This window comes from Onychomys torridus, chromosome 9, assembly GCF_903995425.1.
Source record: "Onychomys torridus chromosome 9, mOncTor1.1, whole genome shotgun sequence".
In the NCBI taxonomy this organism is placed as follows: domain Eukaryota; kingdom Metazoa; phylum Chordata; class Mammalia; order Rodentia; family Cricetidae; genus Onychomys; species Onychomys torridus.
Window position 1 is genome coordinate 72,535,500 of NC_050451.1, and position 21,548 is coordinate 72,557,047.

A 21,548-nucleotide genomic window follows, 5' to 3' on the forward strand; every position below is an offset into this window, starting at 1 on the left:
AAATCTGGCAAGACAGATATGCTCTCTCGGAAAGTAGTGACATAACTATTATGAGGTTAACTAACCACTTTCTGATTGACATGAGGCTTATTTCATAGGGGTTAAATAACCACTTTCTGATTGACATGAGGCTTATTTCATAGAGGTTAAATAACCACTTTCTGATTAGCATGAGGCTTATTTCATAGAAGAGAATTCATTCCTGGTACTGTAAAACTGGGGAAGACATAGGACCCAGTGGAAAAGCCAGTGCTGTTGTTTTGCTGAGTGGCCATTTTTCAAACTGCCTTTTAAATTTTATAAAATTTATAAACATAAATTTAAAATTGATGTTTAGGGCCAGCATATGTTTATGCTTTTCTCAACCTTAGTCTATGTAGGATATTTTATACCATGGGCAAATAACTATGAAACCACTTAGAATAAGTGACTACAGAGTTCTTGACCCCAACGGGAACATCTATATCACCCCTTCCAAGTCTCAAGGAAGATCACAAAAGAGGGATCAGAAAAAAAAAATGTAGCAGCTGAAGAGTGGGGGAATGTTGTGAAACACTGTTCCAGATATGACATAAATCAGTTGCTGGTACCTACACAAAACCTGTACAAGATATAATCTGTTGCTATTCCATCATGGATCCAAGATGGAATCATTTGACCTCTCCTTTCCCTGAGGAGTCATTCTCATTTAATGGCTGGGGTGAGGAAAATCAGTTTCTTCAGTGGTATGGCTACTCCTGTAAAAGTGTCCTTGCTTTGGTAAATGGCCCTATCCATGAACACACAAGCAAGCTTAATGAAGCACCAGAGTAATAAAGCAAACTAGGAAGATGCATGAAAATAGGAGGTCTTCTTTTTTCCTGAAAGAAGGATTTAGCAAGAGTAGAAAAGAATGAAGAAGGGTAACAGAGGGTGAAAACAGCAAAAAAAAAAAACCATAATGTATATAAATAGATAGATAGATAGATAGATAGATAGATACAGAGATACAGAGATACATTTCAGAATAATTTAAAGAAATATGGTAGGTTATATTATAAATTAATTAAATATTTTTGAATTAAGAGAAATAAGTTCCACTCATACCTTATGTCTTAACCATAATGAAAACATTAAAATGAATAAGCCAGCCACAAAAACTCACAAAGACTAAGTCATTTTAATAAAATTGAGTTTATTCTATAAGGCAGGATTTGAAACTTCACAACAATTTTAGAGTTGCTGTCTTCTGTCCATGGCATGGCTGTTGTGTGCACGAATTCACAACAGTAATTGCTACTGAACAAACACGGGTACATTAACATGACAATGAAAGACCCCCGGAGAGGTCTCCCCTCAGGAGAGACCCCCAGCTCAAGGAGCACGCAGCGACCACGGATCAGATGCAACAGCACGAGGTTTATTTAAACACAGGTACCTGGGCAACCAAGTCTCTCGGAAAACTTGCGCGCCTCTGGGTTGGTAAGATGGGTTTTTATAGCAAGAAGCGCGGGAAAGCATTAGTCAAAGGGTTCTGATTGGATAATTTAAACAAGGCGCGAATGGTTACAAAGCTCTGATTGGACAATTCAAGTGAGGCGCGAATAGTCAAAGGGTTCTAATTGGACAAAGCTCTGTCAAAGTGAGGCGCGAATAGTCAAAGGGTTCTAATTGGACAAAGCTCTGATTGGACAATTCAAAGTGAGGCGCGAATAGTCAAAGGGTTCTAATTGGACAAAGCTCTGTCAAAGTGAGGCGCGAATAGTCAAAGGGTTCTAATTGGACAAAGCTCTGATTGGACAATTCAAAGTGAGGCGCGAATAGTCAAAGGGTTCTAATTGGACAAAGCTCTGTCAAAGTGAGGCGCGAATATATGAGCATAAATCAAATGGGGCGTGAACTCAGGCTCAGGGCGGTTTGTGGGTTTTTCCCTGGGTAACCGGATATGTGTGTTGGCTCAACCCCTATCTAGAATTCCAGCTGCTCTGGCCCTCCCGCACTGACGCCAGGCAGTCTGCCCCTGACATCCTGCTTATCTATTGGCTATCTGGGCTGCGGTGGGGCCATTCTATTTCCTGGAACTGTCTTTTGTTCCCTTATAAGCCTTGCAAACATAGCATTACTATAGAGGTGCCGGGGGGTCTTTCATTCCCCCATTTTCTTTTTAACTAAATGGAATCTTTCATTTACTGAGGTGCATAAAGGTGAGGGGCCAGGGGTGGTGTCTCAGTCTCTGACTGATGGAGTCGTTGATATTGTTGAGTTAGTACCAGAGTCTGAACCACCGAAATTCTCTCCTTAATAAATTGAATGAGTCTGTTTAAAATGCAAGGGCCAAACATCAAAATAAGCACAAGAATCAGCAGAGGGCCCATGATGGTCGATATGAGGGTGGTGAGCCATGGGGACCTGCGGAACCATCCCTCGAACCATCCTTGTTGTTCCTCAAAATATCTCTGTCTCTGCTTCAACCGCTCTCTGAGTTTCGCCATGCTATCTCTGACCAAACCTGTATGATCAGCATAGAAACAGCATTCTTCCTTTAGAGCGGCACATAGTCCCCCCTCCTGTAGAAACAGGATGTCCAGTCCCCTACGATTCTGGAGTACTACCTCAGAGAGAGAGGTTAAGGACTTTTCTAAGGCACTTATAGATTCCTCCAGAGCCTGTATATCCTGGTTCATGGCGGCTTGGAGCTGTTGGATGTGTTGAGTTTCAACTAGGGCTTTTGCTCCTGTTCCTATCCCAGCCGCAACTCCCCCCATAGTGAGACCTCCTAACATAAGGGCTAAGGTCAGGGACACAGGTTCCCTCTTGGTTCGGGCGGGTCCCATCTCAAATTGAGCATAAATGTCTTCAGGCTCATGATAGGTTATCCTGGGAAACAGTTCTATTAATACACAAAAGCTGGACTCATTGCCTTGCAGTAATGACCAGGATGCACAGTGAGTGAGTCCCGTGTCGCATGCCCAGTAAGTTCCATTAGGACTAATGGAATATCCGGTTCCCGAGGTCACAATAGTATTACAGAGGCCACGATGGGATGGGGGAGGATTCCCCAGGCATAATCCCTGTCCAGATACTTCTGACAGAGTCAGCTTATGTTGGGTCTCTCTCAGGCATCGCGCGGGGGGGGGGGTGTCCAGCTGGGAGTGCGGGCCCTGTACTGCTACCCCTTCATAATAGGGAGGGAGGGAGAGTAAACATAGCCAACATTCCTGAGTTCGGTTAGGCTGGGTGGCATTTAGGGTGGAATAGGCTCCTTGCAGTAGACCAAGGAGTCGATCCCCTGTTCCTAGGCGGGTCCTGGCGGGGGCCGCAGTTGTTGGGGCTGCAGTTATGTTGGGAACATTCATATTGAGTGACGTAGTGGGAGTGGGGAGTTGCTTACCCTGTCCTGTCTGGGACGGGGGTTTCTGATCTGAGAGGACCGAGTTGGGACCAACTGACAGGGGGGTGGTTTCTGCCTTGAGCTGAATTTTGAAGGTCAGGCCTTTGTTAAACCCTGTCATATAAAACCTGAGTCCCCAAGTATGCCCGGACTGCCATCCTCTGTCCTCCTTGCCCTTTTCAGTGAAAGAGATAACAATGGGTAAGGGGACAGTTCCCTCAGTGCTGACTGTACATTTGTTGGGGCTGGAATAATTTTTAGACACCGTTATCAGGTCCCAACTAGAGCTGGGCTTCCAATAGGCCCCGCCGGTGGTCTCACATCCCCATTGTTTGCAGAAGAATTCCTCATATCCCCCACATCTACGGGCCTCATTCCGGTTGCGGCCATCACGGGGACAGACATAAAAGTCATAAGTGGACAAGGAACAACGGGTGTCTGCATTGATACATCCAGGTCCCCTCTGTGGGAGATGGCCTCGTCCTCCCCCAGGTCTGATTGACCGGGCCGTGCGAACCGGGAAGTCAGAGTGACTCAAATGAGCAATGTCCCAAGCGTCCAGGCCCGCTACCAGCTGGCAAATATCGGGAGTTAGAGGGGGCCACCAGGTGTGGGGGGCATGGTTAGCTGTGGTTGACCATATGGTCTCCCCGGTTTGGGATATAACTTGCCAAATGAGCCTTTTAACTTGGTGAGGGGACCCTGACCCCAGGGTTGGGAGAGGGGTAAGAGTAAGGAGGAGAATCAGGCACGAGAGAGTCTTATCTTCAGTGGATTTTGAGTGCGCTGTACCTTCCATGTGGACTCCTTGGCGCTGGTCGGGTCAATCTCCTTAGCAGCCTTCACGTGGGAGGCGTGGACCCAGGCAGCAATCCCGTCGACCTTGAGAGCGGTTGGTGTGGTCAGCAGGACGGTGTATGGTCCCTTCCACCGTGGTTCCAAATTCTTGGTCTGGTGTCGCCGAACCCAGACGGAGTCCCCGATCTGGAAGGGATGAGGGACTATTGGGTGGTCCAGTTGCTCTCGGTAGGCTGCTGCCAGAGGTTTCCAAACTTCCTTCTGTACCAGCTGGAGGGCCTGGAGGTGTGCCTCTAAGGTAGGGCTGGTAGCGAAGGACGAAATGTCAGGATGAAGGAAATTCACAATAGGTGGGGGGGCCCCATATATAATTTCAAAGGGAGTCAAACCATAGGGTCCGGGGGTATTCCGGGCCCGGTAAAGGGCTAAAGGGAGTAGGAGCACCCAGTCTCTAGAGCCAGTTGCAAGCGTTAATTTGGTCAAAGTCTCCTTAATGGTTCTATTAGCTCGTTCTACCTGTCCTGAGCTCTGGGGCCGGTATGCACAATGAAGCTTCCAATCAATCCCCAGCAATCTGGCCACCCTCTGACTTACCTGGGAGACGAAGGCAGGCCCATTATCTGACCCCATTACCTGGGGCATCCCATATCTGGGAAAAATGTCCTCCAACAGCTTTTTGGCCACAACGTTGGCTGTTTCCTTCTTGGTGGGGAATGCTTCCATCCATCCAGAAAAGGTGTCCACAAAAACCAGGAGGTAACGGTAGCCATAGAGTCCGGGCTTTACCTCTGTGAAATCTATTTCCCAATGAGTCCCAGGGCGATGGCCCCTTAGGCGGGTTCCCTTGCCTAAGTGGGCCTTTCCGGGGTTCACTTGGGTGCATGCTGGACAGCTAGAGGTCACTTGCTGGAGTATTTGGTCCTGGTTCAGTAGTATAGCCCCAGAAGTCTCGTCGGCCAGTAGGGCCTTCATTTTGCCCTTGCCTAGATGGGTCAGTGCATGAAGAAACTTGAGCATGTATTGGGTATGGGAAGTAGGCATGACTAGTTTGTCTTCTTTTGTATAAGCCTGCTTCTCAGAGTCCCATTCCGCCCCCATTTTCTTTGCTAGCTCATGGTCCTCAGGGCTGTAGGGCATAGGGCCTCTGCCAGGCGGCGGGTGACCCTGCAGGAGCATCAGCTGCCCTTCCTTGGGTGGTTGGGAGGCTGCGGCTCGGGCGGTTAGGTCAGCCAGCCTGTTTCCCCGAGCCACTGCTGTGTTCCCCTTTTGATGCCCTGGACAGTGCATTATACTGAGCTGCCGTGGGAGGAATAGTGCTTGTAGGAGATCCAGAATCTCCTTTTTATTCTTGATTCCTTTACCTTCTGAAGTCAGGAGGCCCCTTCGTCTGTAGATTTCTCCATGCATATGAGCAGTGGCGAAGGCATATCTGCTGTCAGTATAGACTGTGAGTCTCTTACCTTCTGCCATCCGGAGGGCCTGGGTGAGTGCGATCAGCTCCGCTCTCTGGGCCGATGTTCCAGCCGGCAACGGCGAGGCCCAGACCACCTCTGACTCAGTGGTGACAGCTGCTCCTGCTCTTCTCGTCCCTTCCTCGAGGAAGCTGCTCCCGTCCGTGAACCAGACATAGTCTGAGTCCTTTAATGGTTGATCGGTCAGGTCTGGACGGGTACCGTGCGCTTCCGCCAGGATCTGGAGGCAATCATGCTCCCCCGAGGAGGCAGGCAGGGGTAGTAGGGTGGCCGGATTGAGGGAGACTGTGGGGCCGAAAGTCACTCGGTCGGTATCTAGCAGCAAGGCCTGATAATAAGTCATTCTGGAGTTGGAGAGCCATCTGTCTGGGGGCTGCCGGACTAGGGCTTCCACCGCATGGGAGGATAGCACAGTCATTGGCTGACCCAGAGTCAGTTTACCCGCATCCTTGAGCAGGACTGCAATAGCGGCCACCATGCGTAAGCAAGGGGGCCATCCAGTGGCTACCGGGTCCAATTTCTTGGATAGATAGGCCACCGGCCTCCTCCAGGGCCCCAGTTTTTGCACTAATACCCCTTTGGCAAAACCTAAGTTCTCATCCACGAATAGTTCGAAGGGCTTAGTTAGATCTGGTAGGCCCAGGGCTGGTGACTCGAGCAATGCTCTCTTAATTTGTTGGAAGGCCTGTTGATGTTCTTCCTCCCATCGGAACATAATTCCCGGCTTAGTGAGAGGATACAGGGGGGCAGCCAGTTCAGCAAACCCAGGAATCCAGAGGCGGCAGTAGCCGGCCGTGCCCAAAAATTCTCGGACTTGCCGAGGGCCCTTGGGAGGGGGGATTGAGACAATTGCCTCTTTTCTGGCCTCGGTCAGCCATCTTCGCCCTCCCTCCAGGGTGTAGCCCAAATAGATAACTTTGTTTTGGCATATCTGGGCCTTTTTGACTGAGGCCCTGTAGCCCTTCTCCCCAAGCCTGGTCAGCAGAGCCTGAGTTCCTTCCAAGCATTCGGTCCGGCTCCTGGCGGCCAAGAGGAGGTCATCTACGTACTGGAGCAGAGTCAAGGTTGGGTGCTCTACCCGGAATCCGGCTAGATCTGCATGGAGGGCCTCATCAAAGAGTGTTGGGCTATTCTTGAACCCTTGAGGGAGCCGGGTCCAGGTCAGCTGTCCTGAAAGCCCGATTTCTGGGTCCCTCCATTCAAAAGCAAACAGTAGCTGGCTCTGAGGATGCAGTCTCAAGCAAAAGAAAGCATCTTTTAGATCCAGCACCGTATACCAAGTATGGGTCGGTGGGAGGGTGCTGAGGAGGTTGTAGGGGTTAGGTACTGTGGGGTGTATGTCTTCTACCCGCTTATTGACCTCCCTTAAGTCCTGGACCGGTCTGAATTCCCCCGTGCCTGGTTTCTTGACGGGTAAGAGGGGAGTATTCCAGGGAGATCGGCAGGGTTTGAGCACTCCCTGGTCTATTAGCCGCCGGATGTGGGGTTTAATCCCCTCCTGCGCTTCCCGAGACATGGGGTACTGTCTGATTGAGATTGGGGCTGCGGAGGCCTTCAATGAAATGACGAGGGGCGGCTGGTCGTGCGCAAGCCCCAAGCCTCCTGTTTCTGCCCATACCTGTGGAAACCTGTCTAGCCAGTCCTGCATCTCACCCGGTGGTTCTTCAGGGGGCTCAGGCTCGAAAAGGCGGTATTCTTCTTCCAGATTTAGGGCGAGGACTTGTAAGGGGGTTCCCCCAGGCCCCGTGACCGTGGGTCCTCTTTCATCAAAGTAAATCTGTGCTTTTAATTTGGTCAGTAAGTCCCGGCCCAGCAACGGGTGAGGGCAGTCGGGTATATGTAGGAAAGAATGGGTTACTTGCCCCGACGCCAACTGGACTTTTCTTTCAGTCGTCCACCGGTATCTCCTACTACCAGTGGCCCCCTGGACCAAGGCGGAACGGTCACTGAGGGGGCCCCCCAGTATGGGTCAGGACCGAATGTTGGGCCCCCGTATCAACTAGGAAGGTTATGGGTTGTCCCCCGATCTTGAGGGTTATCCGAGGCTCAGGGGGGGCTCCTGGCCTGGACCCCCCCCTAGTCTTCCAGATTAAGGAGGTCCACAGCCTTGGGTCTGGGTCGTCGGGGTCCCTGTGGTCTCTGTGGGCATTCCCGAGCCCAATGTCCTTTTCCCTTGCAGTATGCACACTGGTCCTTTTCCAAGGGGGGTCGCCTTCGTTCTCCCATCCTAACTCCCTCTCTGTCCTGACCCTGCAACACTACGGCGGCCAGTGTCTTGATCTCCTTGTGTCGTCTCTTGTCCCTCTCATCCTGCTTCTGCCACATCCTCTCCTCCCTTTCCTCCGGGGTTTCCCTCTTGTTAAATACTTTCTCTGCCTCCTTCAGCAGATCCGAAAGATTCAGTGTCGACAGTCCTTCTAACCTCTGTAACTTAGTCCTGATATCTGGGCTCGACTGGTAGATAAATGACAGGATAACTCCTGGCGCCTGCCCTGGGTCCTCTGGATCATAGGGGGTGTACATTCTATAAGCCTCTTTTAGCCTTTCTAAGAATGCGGCAGGCGTCTCCTCCCTTCCCTGGATAGTGCTTCTTACCTGGGCCAAATTAGTGGGCCGCCTAGCAGCGGCACGGAGACCCGCTAAAAGCAACTGGCGATAGAGACGTAGGTGTCCCCTACCTTCATCGGTGGTATAATCCCAATTCGGGCGCGTTAGGGGAAAGGCTATGTCAATGAGATTGGGGAGCTGGGTAGGTCTCCCATCTTCGCCGGGGACCAGCTTCCGTGCTTCCAGGAACACCCGCTGCTTCTCCTCCACAGTCAGGAGGGTCTGCAAAAGCTGTTGGCAGTCATCCCAGGTTGGCCGATGGGTCACTAGGATAGACTCAATCAAGTTGGTTAATGCCACGGGATCTTTGGAAAACGGGGGGTTAAATTGTTTCCAGTTATAGAGATCAGAGGCCGAGAATGGCCAGTACTGGAGATGGCGGCCGGGCCCTTCTCTGAGGGGAAAGGCCTTGGATTCCAGGGGGGTGTCATCCCGGCGGGCCCGAAGGCGACCGGCGATGGGTGAGGGAGCCGGGGTCCCCCCTGTGTCCCCGCCAGTTGCCATCTTCTCAGGGGCTGCTGCCCCTCCGATGGCCGTCATCCCTGTTTCCGGTCCCGTGGCTGGCACGGCCAGTGCCGCGCGATAAGGCGGCGGCTCAGCTGTTAGGAGGTCAATGAGGGGAGAGTCTAGGTCGGAGGGGAGGACGGAAGGCTTGAGAGCCTCTTTGCGGGGAAGTATAGGGTATAAAGAGGAGGAAGAAATCGCAGGCGGTGCGGAGGGCGGGGGAGAAGCCAAAGGGGTTGTAGAGGGACCTAGGAGGAAAGGCTTGACCCATGGAAATGGGTTTTCTACCAGGGATCTCCAGATGGCTATGTAGGGGACCTGGTCCGGGTGCCCGTGGGGTTTGGGGGCAAAAATCTTCCCTTCAATCTGTGAAATCAAAGAGAGGTTAAAGGAGCCCTCTCGGGGCCAGCCGACACCCATCATAACCCATTCGGCCTCGCAGAGAGTGGTCCATTTATTCTTTTTGATGATGACTCCTTCATTGTTGCCACGGCCTTTTACGTCCGACCAGCGGTCGAGAGTGAGGCTCAGGGGCGTAGCAACGGTTTGTCCCATTCTGGTGTCTAGATAAAGAAGAATTAGGCAGCAAACAAGAAACAGACAAACAACAGACGTTACAACAAATCGCGCTGCGCGGCTTCGGCGCAAAACCGAAAGCAAGAACTCAGTCGGGGATTGGGAGGGTTTGCGCCCCCCGTCCCCTGCCAACACCACGTATCCCTCGGATACCTGGGAGGCCCCGAAAAACCGTGCCCCAAAGGGGACTTCAGACTCCCGTGGAACGTCTTCCAGGGTTGGTGAGCGAAGTCCGGGCTCGTCAGCCCCTTCAGCCTCACCCCGATACAGAACACTAGGGGAGATACCCTAGTGCGGGACTCAGGCGGCCCGGCCTCACGGCAAGTCTGCCTGCCTCCTCTCCCGGCACTACAATCAGGCGGCCCGGCCTCACGGCAGACCTTGCCCGCCTCCTTTCCTGGTCCCTCCAGACGCTGCGCAGGAACAGAGCTCAAACATAGAAACAGGCAGCACAGAGACAAAACGGACACAGGACGGCTCGAGCTTAAACAGAAATACCGAGGCCGGCCGGCTTACCTCCTGATGGTGGGTTGGTGGTCTGTGAGTAGAGGGTCTCTGCCTCCTGGCTGGCTCGCCAAATGAAAGACCCCCGGAGAGGTCTCCCCTCAGGAGAGACCCCCGGCTCAAGGAGCACGCAGCGACCACGGATCAGATGCAACAGCACGAGGTTTATTTAAACACAGGTACCTGGGCAACCAAGTCTCTCGGAAAACTTGCGCGCCTCTGGGTTGGTAAGATGGGTTTTTATAGCAAGAAGCGCGGGAAAGCATTAGTCAAAGGGTTCTGATTGGATAATTTAAACAAGGCGCGAATGGTTACAAAGCTCTGATTGGACAATTCAAGTGAGGCGCGAATAGTCAAAGGGTTCTAATTGGACAAAGCTCTGTCAAAGTGAGGCGCGAATAGTCAAAGGGTTCTAATTGGACAAAGCTCTGATTGGACAATTCAAAGTGAGGCGCGAATAGTCAAAGGGTTCTAATTGGACAAAGCTCTGTCAAAGTGAGGCGCGAATAGTCAAAGGGTTCTAATTGGACAAAGCTCTGATTGGACAATTCAAAGTGAGGCGCGAATAGTCAAAGGGTTCTAATTGGACAAAGCTCTGTCAAAGTGAGGCGCGAATAGTCAAAGGGTTCTAATTGGACAAAGCTCTGTCAAAGTGAGGCGCGAATATATGAGCATAAATCAAATGGGGCGTGAACTCAGGCTCAGGGCGGTTTGTGGGTTTTTCCCTGGGTAACCGGATATGTGTGTTGGCTCAACCCCTATCTAGAATTCCAGCTGCTCTGGCCCTCCCGCACTGACGCCAGGCAGTCTGCCCCTGACATCCTGCTTATCTATTGGCTATCTGGGCTGCGGTGGGGCCATTCTATTTCCTGGAACTGTCTTTTGTTCCCTTATAAGCCTTGCAAACATAGCATTACTATAGGGGTGCCGGGGGGTCTTTCAACAACAAGCATGCAGGCAAGGCTCATGAGGTCCCACCCACCACTGAAGAGATATTTGCAGGTAACAATGGCTGGGGAAAAGGGGAGTAGTGCCTCAAAGGTGTAGCCACTAATAAGTTGCCCTTGTACAAGTAAATAACCATGATCATGTAGCCCCCTTAATAAACACAGTAGTCTGGAAGAAGGAAGAAAAGAAGGCAAAGATGAAAAGTACAGGGAATTTGTTGGGAAGAAAACTTAAAATATTAAACAAATGTTTAAAATAATAATAAATAATAACTGAGTAGCAGGAGTATTGTTTGGTAGATAGTTCCTACTGGTAAATTCAAGCTTCAATGGAAAATGTGTAATTATGCCCCCCCCCATCCATCAACCTAAAGCCAAGGCAATTTTGGTGTTCTCAAGAGTACATGAATAAGAATGGCCCTTATAAGCTGATATAATTGAATTGTTGGTCCCCAATTAGTAGAATGGTTTGGGAAATTTTGTAGGCAATGCCTTGTTGGAGGCCCACCTATTTCCTGTTAGCTCTCTAATTCTCTGTCTCATATTTGAAGATCAGATGTAAATTCTCAGTTACTGTTCCATTTCCTGATGGTAATGAGCTCTATTCTTCAGAAATCATGAGACCAAAAGAATTCTTTCATAAGTAATTAGGTCAACAAAGTAAATCTCTCTCTATCTCATTTATCACATCATCTTACTTAAAAGAAAGCATTATCTTGCACTATCTTCTCATTCAAAAGTAGGATGAAGTTGACAGAATTCATCAGCCCATAGCTCCCCAAAGATGAGTATTTTTATTGTGGCCTCATCTTCTAAGTATATCTGATATAATGTAACTATAAATGAATTAAAGCTGCACACAATGGGTTTTGCCTATAATTCTAGCACTCTGAGGAGCTGACAGAAGGATTATAGTTAGTTGGAATCCAACTAACGGCTGCTCTGTGAGTTTGTCTAAATAAATAGGCAAATAAAAACAAATGAATTGAAAACTAAAGCAAACCACCAAATTTTCATTGGGCTGGACTTCCATTTCTATATCCATTAAACAATGTCAGTAATAAGACAGACACTTTGAAATTCAAGTGAAATGCCATAAGCAGATATGAGGAGAGGAATAAAGGGAATGTCTGCATAAAAGTCAGTCACATTATATTTGCACCTGGTTATTTTCAAATTTCTTGGTGTTACATGACCTCAAGCACACCAATAATACATCAGATTTGCCTATTCAGATGGAGAATAGTTCTTCCTAATTTTAACCAACACTAGTCAGTTCTTTACTGGTACTCTAAAGGCCCACCACGCCATATCAACTCACTCATTCAAAATGCTAGTAATTTCTAATGAGAATAAAAATATAGCAACAAACCAGCTAGAATATGCTAACTTGATAACTAAACTTTTAAGTCACAATGGGAAGTGGGGGAGAAACCAGGAAGAAACAGATGTGATTCTATCATTCTTGTCGATGGTAATATCACTATTGAATCGTGGATATTTAGTTATACTAGTTAGTTCTTGGGTGAAGGTTTTACTATGCTGATTATTTGGGAGGACTAGTAAGTACAAGAATGGGTACTTCTCCAAGGAGATACTGGCATTTCTGTCTTTATTATGGCACTATTGACAAAAGAAACCATGCAAATAAATGAAGATGACTAAAAATGTAGTATATACATCCAACTGAAGATTTTCTGTCCATGAAAGTGTCCTTTGAAGCAATATGAATGTAATTGCTAAATAACAATAAATAAACCTTGCTAAAAGATATGTACCAGACACAGGAAAAGGAAGCATAAACCTAATTAATCTTATCAATAAAAACCAGGAGTCATATATCGGGGTAAAATCTGAAGGATCAGAGAAGCAAGGGAGCAGCCACAGTCATATCATACCGCTCCAGACCCTCTATCCAAAAGTGGCCAAGATTCTGTGTCCACCCTGTCTTGTCTTATCACTTTCTGTTTCCTCTCTGTACAGACCCCCAGACCTCTATGGTTAACTAGTGGCTAGCTCCACCATCTGAATCTAAGCAAGCTTTATTTTTCAAAACACAAATAAAATATCACATAGCAGGAAAAGAAACAATACCCCTTCATCTCATATATAGAAGATAAATATTGTTGAAATAAAAGTAAAATATGACAACTAGAGATAGGAGGAATGGGGAACAGGAAATATTAAAATGAATATTAGAATTTCTCAGCACATGCCCTGTGCATGTGAAGAAACATCACACTGAACCCCATTAAAATGTTAAATTAATACATGCTAATAAAAAAATGTTAGGACGGGGCAGTGATGTCATACGCTTAGTCCCAGCACTTGGGAGGCAGAGCCAGGCGGATCTCTGTGAGTTTGAGGCCAGCCTGGGCTACCAAGAGAGTTCCAGGAAAGGCACAAAGCTACACAGAGAAACCCTGTCTCAAAAAAAAAAAAAAAAAAAAAAAAAAAAAAAAGTTAAAAGACAAACAATAAATGTTTCAACCAGACTACCAAGATTTTCATTGGCCATGTTTACACAAGCCAAAATAGAGAAAGTTCATCAATAAAAAAGAAAGGTGCTTATAGAAGACATTACATAAATACTCAGAATTTAATAACTTATACAACAGCCAGTCTTATGTTGTTTAGGGGTTTTTCTATATATTTGTAATTCTTTGTTAAGTATTAAGTTTTAATATGAAATGTCTCCCACAAGAATTTGTAAAAACAGCTCAATTAGTAAAGTGTTTGTCATGCTAGCATGAGGACTTGAGATCCATGGTGGGAAACAAAACTAACCTCGTGGCACATATGTGTAAGTCTATCACTCAAAGGCTGAGACAGGTGGTTCCCTAAAGTTTGTTGGACATCTGGCCTTTCATAATCAAAAAGTTCTCAGGCCACTGAGAGCCCTTGCTCAAAAACCAAGGTGAATGGCACCCGAGGAAGGGCACTCTACACCCTGGAAAGAGAGAGGGGGGATAGAGAGAAAGGAAGATTGATTTTCAAGTAAATACAATTAGAAATGCAACCAAAGGCTCATATAAAAACAATGACTTCAGTTGATGGTGATGTTTTAGAAGACAGTGGAACTTTTATGATATGAGTCTATCATGGCATGGACCTGGAGGAGGGCAGACTACAGCCCAGCTCTTTATGGCCATAGAGTCTTTCTGATTCCTGATGGAAAATGTGAACAAGATTGCTGGTATTGTATAGAAAACAAGAGCATAGATCCTTGTAAACTTGGCTGGCAAACCATGGCTTTGGCACTCATAAGCTCCAGAAGAAAGCTCACTACTATTATAATAATAAATCAGCATAATTTTAAACTGCCTTCTAAATATTTATCCTTACGACCACAGATTAGTGTAGCTTTCAGCCTTTACCAGAAAAGCTTTTTGCAATGGCCAGTGAATAATGGAAACTCACAACCGAAGTGCCAAGAATAAGTGAGTGTAGAGTGTTAAATTTAAAATGGTTACAGATATCTCCACCATTATCCCGTCTTCAAGGCTCAGGGAACATCACCAAAGAGCTGATAGAAAGAGTTTAAAAGGCAGAGTTTCAGGATGATTGTTGGAGGACAGGACAAGGTGAATGTAATCATGAACTCAGAGCAATCAGGCTGACTTGCATAAGATATGCATGAGAACAACCTAAGCAACATTCTACCATAAATAGGGAAAGAACACAGGAAAACCCAACCAGAGCTGAGGACCGATGGACAGTTGATGGCTACTAGGAAAGGGAGTGTCATTTGTCTTCAAGAACATGGACTCTGGTATATTCCCTATGCTCCACTGGACTACACCCATCTGTTCATATGGGCAACTCAATTAACAAAAGAAAAAACAAAAGAGGAGGGAGGAGGAGGAAAAGGAAGAAGAAGAGAAGGAGGAAGAGGAGGAGGGACAACGTTGTGAGGGGCACATGTGGATGTTCAGGAAGAGGTGGAGGGATGAGGTATGTGATGTGTTGAATTGGAATATACCATATTGGCTTTGGTAATTGGATTCTTAGTGCCCCGTTGTTCATGCTATTTCAGGAGGCTTAGGATGAGCAGCCTTGCTGGAAGAAGTATGTCACTGGAGGCGAGATCTGTGTCATGCAGCCTCTCGTTAGTTCTAGTTTGCCCTCTCTATTTGAGACTTAGAGTTGAAGATATGATTTCTCTACCACCTGCTTCTGCAACAGTAGAGCAGACGTTTATGCTTCTGGAGCTATAAGTCAAAATAAACTCTTTACTCTATAAATTGGCTTGGTCATGGTGTTTCATCGCATCATCAGAAAAGTAATAAGATAAGGGTATAAATATAAAAAATTCTTATACAACTAGAAAAAATGTAGAGCTCTTGCTTATTAAAATATTTATTCCCTATAAAGAAATGATAACTTATACCTGCAGCATTAATTGTACATAATCAAATTTTGTAAAACAGTGGGAAATTTCCTAGCCAAAATTATTAACTAAAGATATAAATTACAGTCTAATTTATGGTGTTTGTGGATAATATTTAAGATAATTTGAATCACTACTATTTATTTAAATGGCATGTTCTTTTCAATGTAATGAAATTAAAAGTACTTTCATTTATGTTTATTTATCCCTATCCATGAGGCTGTTACCTGAGATTTAAAATTTACCCAACCAAAACCAACTTTGAGTTACAATATAATTAGAATGTCAAATCAAACACATTTACTTGTTTTGGCTTCACTTGAAGTCTCAGAGTGCAGCAATACCAAGAACTTTGTTAAAATGCTGTATGTCTGTAAATGAGTCAAGTTTACTTTACATAATCTGTTCTTTCTACTTGTTTTAGAGTAACATAAAGAGAACACTTCTTTTTTCATAAAGGAAGAAAATTCATTTCTATGAGATGCTTGCAGATTCTTCCTATATTATATTAGTGCTTCCTATATTATATTAGAATCATCAGAATGAAGTTCCTCAGTTGTAATGCTGGATTTCTTTAGTACCACCTGGAGAACTGGACAGAAAAAAAAAAAAAAATCTGTGTTCAAGTCTGCTCTACTACATACATTTGAGATAAAGAGTTTGCTTTTTATGAGACTGCAAGGAACGTTGATGATGAAACAGTGTAAGAAATGCCTCAGCAGGGGGAAAGTCATTATACTTCAAATGCTCAAAACAGTGAGAGACTGCAGGATGTGAAACACACTGCAACACAATAGAACAAGCTAAACCCACAGATGAGGCATGCATTAGGGTGCGGAAAGCCTAGGAAGCTAATATAAAGTTTCACTGCACCATTGGCTGTCTTTCAGACCACCAAAAGCAATCCTCTTAAGAACAGGAATAACATTAAGGGAAAGTCATAATTACATGGGTGGTTAACTCAAACTACACATCCTATAGACTCACTAGTCCCTCTGTATTGTGTATGATAAGTACAATATCAGGTGGTTTACCTCACACATACAAACTCAAATGCAGAAAAAGAAGACAAAAAATTCCTACTTCAAATATTTGCTTCTTCACTGTCTGCATATCTGGCAAGTCACTAGGGTTCTTTAGGCAGTGTTAAAGATGATGATATTGGGAGGTGACAATGGCTCAATATGTCTTTGCAGAGCCCATTTAATATGATAATGAGAAATATATTGCTATAGATAACATCTGTGAAGTAATAGAAAAGGCCACAAAGTGGTTAAGAATAATGACAGAAAGGAGATTTATTCTTATTCTAAAATGTTGGAGTTATTATGAATCAGTCACCATTTTTTTTTTCTACACGGAATTGAAATTATGGCCTGACTCAGAAAGATAGATGAGGACTAAATTGGACAATTATCACTTGCTGTGGACCAAACAATGTAGTCATCTAATCAGCCTACTAACATTGTATAATGATGTGTAGTTTTTTTTTAATGTAGTTAAAAATTGGTTACAAAAGCTCTATAATGGCTGTATTACTGAAGAAACAAATATTAAAGTTTTGTTTTTCTGAAATATGCTATAGATGTAAAAATAGGAATTTAAGATTAAGATAATATAAGATTTAAAGAATATTTTATCTCAAGTTAGTTTTATACTGTAGAAGAAACAATGTATTCATGTTCAGTACTAACATCCTCTTATTTTCTGGACCAATTTGTGAGTTGAATTATCTTTGCTTTTTTTCAGAATTCAAAACCATCTGGATAAATATTTATAAGTAACTTGTATCTTTTTCTTAAATTCTTTTTAATATTTTAAAGGTTTATTTATTTATTTAGTGTGTGTGTGTGTGTGTGTGTGTGTGTGTGAGAGAGAGAGAGAGAGACAGAGACAGAGACAGAGATTCCCCTAGAGCTGGAGTTACAGGCAGTTGGGAGCCATCTGACATCACTGCTGAGAACCAAATTCAGGTCCTCTGTAAGATAAATAATTGCTTTTTGCTACTGAGCAATCTCTTCAGCTCCCTGTTGTTTTAAAATTTTATTTACTGTTTTCTTCTGTGCATGGTGTGTGTTTAAGTATATAGGTGTGAACATGTGCATGAGGTGCCTACAAAGGTCAGAAGAAGGCATGTGACCTGGAGCTGGAAGTACAGGCAAACCCTGTCAACATGGGTGCTGGGAATTGATCTCCAGTCTTTTGCAAGATCAGCAAGTGCTTTTAACCACAGAGCCACTAATTAAACCTATCTTTATAAAACTATAATTTTCAATTTTAATTTCAAAACTCTGATAAGAATTGAGGAGATAGATCAGCAGAGCACTTGCTGTACAGGCATGAGGACCTGAAATCAGATAGCCAGCACCCAGGTTAAAGTTTGGTGGGACCAGATATACCTGTAAACTCAGCACTGGGGTAGAAAAGGAAACAAAGATTACTGGGGTTTTCTGGCCAGCTATCCCAGCAGGAACACAGCAAGCCTTTTGTTCAGGGAGAGACCCTGTCTGGAGGGAATAAGCAAAGGTAACATTCGAGGACAGGGTACACAATATCTCCCTCAGGCCTTGCAAGATGTGCATGCCAGCATGTACACACATTGGTAAACATACTTACACAACACTCACACACACACACACACACACACACACACACACACACACACACACACACACACAAAGACAGAGACAGAGACAGGGAGACAGAGAAAACCATAAAAAAAAAAACTCTAATAAAAAATACATTCTTAAGTATCACCAAATAATGTATTTGAGAACAAAGGAGATTTTGTTTTGCTTTGTTTTACCTGTTTGATCCACACAGCATACTTAACTACCCCCTCCCTTGGCATCTTTTTATAGAGCAGAGTTTATATAGAATGGATTCCTCTCAACATTTCTCTGAACCTACTGTGTGATATGGATATGCCTGATCCACTTGGGTAATCTTTAAATATAGATGTGTCCACTCAAATTCCTTCATCCACCAAGTCTTCCATGGCACATTAACCCCCTAACACCACTCCTTCACACATAGTTTTGTAATTAGTTACCAAAGTCATGTGGTTTCTCAGACATCTACGTAATTCACTTGTATGAGTGCTGCCACCAACACAGGGGCCAGAGAAAAGTCAGCATCTTTCCCTCCAGACCTGAGTGTCTGTAGTACATCTACCACACTATTCTTGTTTCCATTCTGCCTGATTTGATTAACAAGCGCTTCTCTTCTTTTATCTCCAGTCTTATTACCTTGCATTTCCATATATCACATTTCTCTCCTAATTGTAAAATAAATCCTTAACTACTCCACAAATTCCAACATTCCTTTGTGGCTTTACCACCATTTCTGTCTTAAAAATATGAATCTGAAAAATAACCAAGATAGATACTGGTTCATATCACAGGGGAAATACATACTAATTTACAGTTTTCTCTTGCCCACACTTACTGCCAACTTGACTCAACAAGTAAGGAAAAGCTTCATGTTTCTATGAACAAAACTGTATCCTGAGATAGGAAGATGGAGCTTCCCAACACTTCCAGTGTCTAGTGCTAGCAAATCACATTAGCACCCTGGAATACAATGCCAGGTCTCCTTATACTCTTGCAGTTATGTTCAGTATGATTTTTCCTTCTGGCCTTTATTTTCTGAAAATGCATTCACTTCATATATATATCCTAAGGGAGGCTGAAGCCATTAATACTGCTAAGGAAGCCTCTGTGGAAGATCAATAAGATTAAGTCCCTCCTTGCCCATCTTTCTGCAGCCCCTCTTTTATATATGATTTATAGCCTTGATAAAATGAGAGCATTAGAATTTCCATAATGTTTCTGTCTTCTGGGCCTAAGTTCTTCATAACTGGGATCTCTTCAAAGACCATGTTATCTTTGATCCCAATCACTTATTGCTTCTTGGCAAGAAATATTCAATAAATACTTCTAATTATGTAAAATCCTAAGTCACTTCTAGTCTTATGGCTACAATTAGACCAATGGGATATATAATTTTAAAGACACTGATCTTATTAATATCCCACAGTACTATGCTGTGTGTTAGCTTTGCTGCTCACACTTCTACTTTGTAGCCCTGTCTTCCTGACACCTAAGAGCAGTAACATTTGTTTCTCAGTGATTGCTGTGAGACACACAGTACTCAGCCTCTTTCATTGTCTCCATTGCTCTGTGTGAAGAGACAAAATAACAGTGATGTAAGTACAAACCTAATAAAGCATACACTCACTTAAACACCTTGCATGCGCACATTATGATTCTTAAGAATATATTTGAAATTGAGAGAAAAATATACTTTTGTTCCAGTATGTTAGGAAAAAATGAGAAAATTTCGACTAGATACTTTTAGTCAATCTTTGTGATTTAAAACCTGCTGTTGAGATGGCTCAGTCCAAGAACCCCCACTGTAGAAGGAGAAAAATAATTCACTTCAAGTTGTCCTCTGATTTCCTCTGATTGTCCTCAGACACAATGTCTGAGATTGCATGTGCAGGCATGTATACACAAAGACACACACACAAATAAATATAATTTAACATTTTTAAATAAACATACTTCATGATATTATGCATAAATATAATATTATTTCAAAAAATTAATATATTGGCTTGTTCACTAACTGGTACTTCATATACCTCCCCAGGAAGCACAAAACTGTTCTTCCAGTGTTTGGAGTACCATACACCAACTCTGCGGAGTGTTAGTTATTCTCATGCTACTTCTATTTGTGGTGCATTGTGTTTTACTTCTGCAATTGTTCAGTATTCCAGCAGAAGAGTCTGAGGTGTGTGAAAATGTCAGAGTGGGAAAGGGCGGCTGTCTTTTTCCATTGTGAGTCCACATTTACTACATCAGTGTCGATCATGCTGTCATCCCACAAAGACACACCGACTTAAAATCTTCCTGGTTAGTTTTTATGTAAGAAAAATGTATTATGCAAAGTGAAGAGTTGACAGCCAAGAGGTAAATGCTGCTAAATGTCAGTTGACAAAATCATGAGTGAGTCACATGAGAAACCATATATTTTTTACTCTGTGTCAGAGTATTCACTCATAGGACAGTTTCAGAGAAATGGAGCAAACCTCTCACTACAGAGGGATTTCTTAGAAACAAGCTTCTTTGGAAAATTACAGATTGCATGAAACATTGCCCTTACAGTATCTAGACAAGATTGTCCACATTTCATAACAAAATCCAAGATTATTATTATCATCACATTCAACCATTTGTGCAGAAATATTTACTTGTGAAAAAAGCATAATTTTTTTCATAAAAAGGAGTGGCAATCACTGTGAAGAATTAAAAGGACAAGAATTGATTTTTTTCCTGTAAACAATAAGCTGAGGGACGGGGAAGAGGTTCTATAATAGCAATAGTTGTCTTAAGAGTACAGAGCCCTGGGTTCAACCCATAGTATTAAAAAAGAATTATTATCTCTAAAAAATCCAAAACTTCAAGAGGATATAAATTTTTAAGTAATTATTAAAATTCCAAATTTATTAGAGATTTGTGTATAGTTTCTATTTTGTTAAATTTAGAAATACCATCACACACATAGTATTGTACAAGATAATTCACTGATTCTTTTTTAATAAAATGGGTTGTGTCCTTTTTGTTCCTTCTCCTTTTTTATACTACCAGTATCTTATAACATATATCTGAATTTTAGAATGTCTCTTGCTCTCTGGCTTGAGAGTCCTCTATTATTATTCTCATGTAGTATTGCTCTATTAGTTAAAAACTAATTCTGTCTTGCAATTTAATGAGCACATAAAATTTACTTAAAAAGAATTCATTTCTAATTGTCATTTTATCTAAACCAAATTATCTTAAACTTAGTGACTTACAATGGTAAGTGTATGTCACATACAGATTTGACTAATACTCTCCTGACACTACTCAATTATGAGTACACTATCTTAGGGGCTCCATGCAACCTTAAGGTTTTGGCATGGGATGCTAGAAATCTCCATCTCCAGTTAGACTCAGAGAATCAACATATGTAGCAGTTTGCATTTCATCTCAGGATCCAAGAAAGCAAACTGGAAACCTCTGGGTTCTAAAGGCATATCTGACATGGCACAGTTATTTTTGCTGTGTGATTCATTAATGCTAAGGGCTGTTCCTCAATACCTATTGAAGATTTGCACCATGACCCCAAAGATAACAAAACCCAAGAACATTCTACTCTCTAAAATATAAAAAACTGTAATATTGCTTATAAACTACCCATTTCCCTCTATGTACTTAAAATTTGCAATACATTTACTTATAAAACCCACCACAAGTTAGTGTTGTATAAAATGTCTATAAATTATTGTTTAGGAAATAATGAAAAATGTTTCTACATGTACCGTAAAGGCACTATTT

The 21,548-nt window shown here is 43.8% G+C and overlaps 1 protein-coding gene across 1 annotated transcript in view; it reads right to left on the minus strand.

Annotated features, from left to right (window-relative positions):
- Positions 1-2,162: 2,162 nt before the first annotated feature.
- LOC118590776 overlaps positions 2,163-21,548 on the minus strand; it is a 42,549-nt gene continuing 23,163 nt past the window's right edge. Inside the window, exons 2-7 of the mRNA XM_036198531.1 lie at positions 9,253-9,314; positions 8,618-8,873; positions 6,918-7,523; positions 6,434-6,833; positions 5,629-5,968; positions 2,163-4,072 (exon numbers count right to left, since the gene is read on the minus strand). Coding sequence (XP_036054424.1) covers positions 2,166-4,072; positions 5,629-5,968; positions 6,434-6,833; positions 6,918-7,523; positions 8,618-8,873; positions 9,253-9,314 — 3,571 coding nt within the window. The 3' untranslated portion in view covers positions 2,163-2,165. The remainder of the gene's footprint in view (positions 4,073-5,628; positions 5,969-6,433; positions 6,834-6,917; positions 7,524-8,617; positions 8,874-9,252; positions 9,315-21,548) is intronic.